Raw genomic sequence first — 6589 nt, 5'->3', positions numbered from 1 at the left:
TGCCCCGCCCACATGATGCCCCATCCACATGATGCTCCACACACACACAATGCTGCGCTACACTATTGGGCCCCCGCCCACATGATGCCCCGCCCACATGATGCCCCACCCACATAATGCCCTGCCCACATGATGCCCCGCCCACATAATGCTCCACACACACACAATGCTGTGCTACACCAATGGGCCCCCACCCACATGATGCCCCGCCCACATGATGCCCCACCCACATGATGCCCCGCCCACATGATGCCCCGCCCACATGAAGTAAAATCCAAGATGGAGCCCTGAACAGGTGCAAAGACACTCTTTTCGTCTCCCTTTCGCACAAAACAAGAAGCCCCGCCCATCGTGAGAGCTGCCACAGGTCACGCTGTCCCTGAAAAGAAAATCCCCAAATTGAAGCCCTGAACAGCGTTAATGTTCAGGTGCAAAGACACAAAACAAGAAGCCCCGCCCATCTTTTGATATAATCGGATTTGTATTTAAAAATATATATTTATTGTTCGTGGAGTTTCACAGTTATGAAGAAAACAAGAGAAGCCATATCACGGGTTCGTGTGAAAAGGTTTTGTCATTTTTAAATGTAGTTCTTTCAATTCTCATGACCCTATTTTACTACTCACAGGATATTTTCATGTTTGTACTGAACTGGAGGGAAAAAGACAGTTTTATGAACCAAAGCAGAGACGTTCTCACATTTTGTACAGAAACGTTTTGAGTGATATTGAAGCGACGCTTCATCTGCAACACGCCTTTCTGCAGCCAACAGGACGCGCACACGGCGTCACATCATGTACTTATTGGTGTTATTGATGCTCATATTTGTATATACGGGCAAAATACTGAGAGACAAATACTTATTTGAGTTTGAGAGTGTTACTGAAATCTATATTTAACACAGGGCAATAGTTTACATGCCAGTAGATTAAAAAAAGAGATATTTTCCTATGATTATGTTCCATTTACTGCAGTAATCTTTCATTATTTTCACTGAACTGAAAGGTTTTTTGTAAAAGAAGTCCTCACATTACCTCCTTGTGTGAGGAGCTAACATCTCACATTGCAGTTATATCGGAACAAATCATTTTGTTTAAGTTTTAAAAGGTGTTTATTTATTTTTTGGGGTTAAAATAATGTAAAAGTGTCTTTAAAACCCTATTTAATGACAATGTAAAGTGATCTTTTACATGTCAATGCATTTGAAGATCTTTGTGCAGACGGCTTTAATATTATTGATCTTAAAAAGGTCGTCACATTTTTAATCCTAATGTACATAATCTCAGCCTCAAAGAGAGAAACTAAAGTGTGTAAAGTTTGATTTAATTTGTGAGCTATTATTTATGGGATGTATAGATTGTCTGTTTTGATTGACAATAAACTGCTTGCCATGATTTATGCTTTGTTTACTTTATGACTCACTAAACACTTAAAGGATATTAGATATGAATGCGTCAGAATATTTATGAGGAATCTGTTTCCGTCTGTTAGCAGTGCTCATAATCTGTTAGAGAATACAATGAATTCTGTGCCACAAAGTATAAATTAATGTTGAATGCAAAAAAATGAGGTCAAAGAATCGTGTTGAAATAAGTTACAGAAAAGATGTCGAAAAAACCCAAAGTCAGTTTATTTTAACAATAAAACTGTCATAATTTATTACGTCAATAAAAAAACAGTCAGTTTATTGTATCAATATAAAGTCAGTCGTAGTTTATTATATCAATAAAACTATCAGTTATAGTTTATTGTATCAATATAAAGTCAAAGTTTAGTACATTGATTTTATTTTTTAAGTCAATAAGTGATCATTTGGGTATTGAACGTCGCCGTGCAGTCGCACAAACAAAGATCTTTAAAGGTTTTTAATTCCCAGAGTTAAAATTATTGATCCTAAATGTTAGAGAAGAGGGTGAGTTGATGTAATAACTCAAGCGTTTAATCCTAATCTGAAAACACTCGGCGGAACACAAACAAACAACAAAAAGTCTTTCAAGTTGGATTTATTTTGTGAGCCGTTTCTTTATGGGATGTATAGATTGTCATTTTGCGATTGACAATAAACTGTGTGGCCGAGTTCAGAGCAGGCAAAAGATCTCACAGAAGTGTGTGCATGTGTGTGTATGCGCGTGTACGTGTGTGTGTGTGTGTGTGTGTGTGTGTGTGTGCATGCATGTGCAAGCTACAGACACCAGGAGAGAAAGCAGTGGACACGTATCCATCGAGCAGTGAACGGTGATCTGGCACCGAGGCTGAATTTACATTGGCCGCGAAGTGGCAGAGCTCGACCGGACCGGACGTCCAAGAAGGTCCTAAATGATGCATTCTGGGTTATAAATCCAATATTGTGGAGGATCAAAACAAAGCCGTTTGAACTCTGATGGCACCCAACAACTAAAAAGGAGCTTGTGTGGTCAGCGGAGCGAGAACCAAGAACACGGACAAACAAGCTGAAACACGAGGCCTCGAAACGTGCAAAGAGACAAAAAGTTCAAGGACTCAAAGCAAACAGTCGTCTGCAGAGCAGGAAGCAGCCGGTTCCCCGTGCGTTCTGTGCAGAACGTTTAGCAGAAGCGTTCTGCTGTGTTTATGTCTGCTTTTAATCGATTAGATATGTAACAGATGATAATAGTAGTAATAATAATAATAATAATAATAATAATAACGGGCTGCGTTCATGAGCTGAAGGAGGTTTATTCCAAAAATAATTGCCAATAATTGTGTGCAGTTTAATAAAATGTGTATTTGTACAGAGAATGTTTTTTTAATGTCAAAAAAATAGATGATATAAACATCTTAAAAATGGTTGCAAAATGTAATTTTCTTTCTCAAATTGTTTTTATAAATGTGTGCGTAAGTTAATCGTTAATACATTTTGCATTCTGCTTCCTTTGCAGCGAACAGAACATTGTTCAACATCTAAAAAACAAATTGCCAGGTTTAGCATATCGACATGCATCTGCATGTTAGCTTGATCCTGAAGGACGGCTAAAGCTAACAAGACATTCAGTCTTTAGCATCACAGCTAGCAGGTCATGAATGAAGTATTTAAATCTATCTGAAGTGCTGCAGCAACTTAAACACGACGATGTTTAACTTTACTTTGCTTTACCAGCGTAGCGAGACCGTTATACTTTAGCATGCTAACACTGTGTCAACTTGCATATAATAAGCATGTTAACAAGCTAATGTTTAGCATGCTAACACTGTGTCAACATGCATATAAAAAACATGTTAACAAGCTAATGTTTAGCATGTTATCACAGTGTCAACATGCATATAATAAGCATGTTAACAAGCTAATGTTTAGCATGTTATCACTGTGTCAACATGCATATAATAAGCATGTTAACAAGCTAATGTTTAGCATGCTAACACTGTGTCAACATGCATATAATAAGCATGTTAACAAGCTAATGTTTAGCATGTTATCACAGTGTCAACAAGTATATAATTATCATGTTAACATGCTAATGTTTAGCATGCTAACACTGTGTCAACATGCATATAATAAGCATGTTAACATGCTAATGTTTAGCATGTTAACATGCTAATGTTTAGCATGTTAACATGCTAATGTTTAGCATGTTATCACAGTGTCAACATGCATATCATAGGCATGGTAATGTACTGCTGTTTAGCATGTTAGCACTGCGTGAACATTTTGTATCTTTAAATGCACACAGTTAGCACAGCAACATGCTAATATTTGGTACGTTAGCTCAAGTCTTGAAGTGAAGGTAAAGCAAAAATAAATTCACTAATTCATTTGTTCCTCTGAGCTCAGAAAATGCAACTTCAACGTAAACTTTTGAAGGTTTAATTATATTCATAACAGCAAATAACTTATAGCGACTTGCAGAATGATCTTTTAACAAACATTGCTCGTGTTTATGACGGCGCAATTCAAACCAAAAAGTTATCGTTTCTAGCCGTTCACCACCGTACATATTTCTTCTAAAGTAACGTCTCACTGGCACGGGAGGACCTTCGCCTTTCTACACAATAAAAAGTAATGTTTAGCATCTTAGGAACATAAACATACATACTGCAATTTGATATTTTGGCATAACTTATAACGACCTTTTCAAAGCTCAGCTGTTTAGCGTGCATGGAGGTAAATTGGGGTTATTTTGGGAGGTTTTGGGAGCCGGTCCGAGCCACTCGCGGTGTAAACGCAGCCTCAGTGTGTCCAGATGAACCGAGGAGCGTTAACAGTCTTCTTGCTGAAAGGCCACAACATGCTGCTTCGTGACGCCACGGGAACTTGTAGTTTTGTACAAAGAGAGTAGAAAAAAAACAGCTGGACGAACGGGCTTGGATTAAAATACCAAAGTTCACGTATAGAAGAGAAGGAGGAGAACACCAGTGTGATGGAAAGCAATGCCCTTTTTGTTTTTTCTGCTTTGCGATGCGACCGACAACCTTTATGGAAATGTGTGTGGGCGTCGACCACACGCGCCGTCCTGCGAGTCGCCGCCGGCTTGTTCTGGATGTTTACACCGAGGTGAAAAAGAGATACAAATACTGTATATCAAAAAAGAGCTCGCTGCCCGCCGGAGGTTCAGCGAGCGTAATAGTGCACATTCACAGGAAATATTTACGCACACAAAATATACATTCGATCAAAATATGTTTTTTTTGTCGTTTTTTTTTTTAAAGACTAAAAACATCTCGACAGCAGAGGAAAAAAAATACCTCACAACAGCACTTTCCGTTTGTTTTTTAATCCTTTTGTGTGTGGATTCCTTCTCTGCGTCTTCGGGGGAGGGGCATCGAAGGTTCAAGTCCCACAGTTTAGTGTCTTTGGGCCCCGTCACCCCTCTAAGGCCGTTTCCATGACCCCTCGGTTGGAGATGATGTAATCTGTCGGTTGCACCGATGGACAGTCGTCGCCGCCGTGCAGCGACCACGGCTCCGCGTGGATGTAGCTGCAGAGGGAAGTCGTCACAGTTAGGATTCATCGGGAGCCAGTTTCACAGACTTCTCTTTCATCCACAACTTTATCCGCCAAATATTTCCTTTCTTTCTTTCCATCGTTTCCTTCCAACCTGTCCTCATTAGCCCTTCCTCTCCATCCTCCTCGTTTTCTATCCTTCCATTATTCTTACCTCCTTTCGTCTGTCTTAATTTATTTCCCCGCTACTTTCCGTCCTCCTCTTTCCCCACAATTCCTTCCCACATTCCCTTCAAGAGGATTCCTTCTGGCTTTCCTTCATGTTACTCTTCTTATTTCCTTCATTCTGCCCTCCCTCCTTTCTTCACCCTCTGCTTTCTTTTCCTTCCTTCTTCAACTGATCCCAAAGCATGAAAATCCCCCAAATTCTTACTTATGAGTTTTTATTTTGAACTAAAGCTAAAAAGGTGCAAGGAAACGGTACAAGGAAACAGTACAAGGAAAAGGTAAAAAAAAAAAAGGTACAAGGAAAAGGTGCAAGGAAACGGTGCAAGGAAACAGTGCAAGGAAAAGGTAAAAAAAAAAAGGTTTAAGAAAAAGGTACAAGGAAAAGGTAAAAAAGGAACAATGAAAAAGGTAAAAAAAAAAGGTACGATGGCGGTAACTCACTCATTGCCGTCCATGTGAGACACCACTAAACTCTGATAGGGAGGCGACGACTGGGGGGGCGGAGCCTGCAGGTGTCCGTCCAGCAGCACCGGGCCCTCGAGGGGCCCCCGCGGGCCGTCGGCGGCCGGCTGCTGGTGCTGGTGGGACGGATGCTGGGCGTACTGGTTCTGGTCGGAGTACGAGTCGGAGCTCGGCGAGGACGACGGCTGACTGCCGCCGCCCGTCATGTTGGCGTCCAGCATCTCCAGCAGGAGGTCGTACACCAGCACCACGTTCTTCCTCTTCATGGTGGACAGGTGGTCCATGCCCTTGTTGCTGCGGAGGGAAGCAGAGTTTCAGCCGTTTGGATTCACATTGAGAGGATGTGACAGGAAGTGGTTCGATCTGAACCGAGTCCTTCCAAGAGTTCTAGACCTTTTCTTTGATCTACTTCTTGCTTTTGATTGAATTTATTAACTTGACATATTGTTACTTTGTGACTTCGTTCATTATTTTTAATGCTGGTGTGGTTTGGGTTGGATTGAACTTCGTCATCCCTGTAAGAAAAAGACGGATTTACTGCCCTCTTGAAAAGTCTTTACCTAAAGATCCTCCCATCATTTCAAGTCAAGTATTCTCTGTATGCGCTCTTCATGCCGGTTGAGCAATAATGTTGGAATATGGTGTTGAGGGAGCGTGCTAATCCCAAAGACAGACATAAAGCTGGCCGGCGATCAGTAAAAAGCCTCGGTGTGCTTTCTCCATTCCCCTCCTCCGGGCTCGGTGCGGTTGCACGGCTTCCCGCCGCCTGCTGGCTGTACCTGACGTGGCGGATGTGGGAGAGCAGCATGGTGAGGTGTCCCAGGCGCAGCGTCTGCTGCTGGGTCGACAGGCCCAGCTTGGAAATGGCCCAGACCAGAGCATCGATCACCGAGTCCAGCAGACGCAGCAGCTTGTTCCTGCTCTCCAGCTCCTCGGCCGTCTGCGGGGAGCTCGTACACAGATCTGCAACACAGGGAAGCATTCCTCACTTCTGCTCCCGCA

At 41.9% G+C, this 6589-nt stretch overlaps 1 protein-coding gene across 2 annotated transcripts in view; it reads right to left on the bottom strand.

The window, feature by feature from the left end:
- Positions 1-3368: 3368 nt before the first annotated feature.
- esr2b (estrogen receptor 2b) overlaps positions 3369-6589 on the bottom strand; it is a 25666-nt gene continuing 22445 nt past the window's right edge. For both annotated transcript variants that reach the window (XM_068601321.1, XM_068601322.1), the window contains 3 exons: positions 6367-6550; positions 5567-5881; positions 3369-4931 (listed from right to left, as the gene is read on the bottom strand). In XM_068601321.1, the coding sequence (XP_068457422.1) occupies positions 4817-4931; positions 5567-5881; positions 6367-6550 (614 nt within the window). In that variant the 3' untranslated portion in view covers positions 3369-4816. The remainder of the gene's footprint in view (positions 4932-5566; positions 5882-6366; positions 6551-6589) is intronic.

The sequence above is a fragment of the Clinocottus analis genome, unplaced genomic scaffold (genome assembly GCF_023055335.1).
Source record: "Clinocottus analis isolate CAN_PGR_092001 unplaced genomic scaffold, fCliAna1.0.p SCAF_5, whole genome shotgun sequence".
Lineage (NCBI taxonomy): Eukaryota > Metazoa > Chordata > Actinopteri > Perciformes > Cottidae > Clinocottus > Clinocottus analis.
The sequence above is the reverse complement of the archived record's forward strand: the minus strand, read 5'-3'. Positions and strand labels throughout refer to the sequence as shown.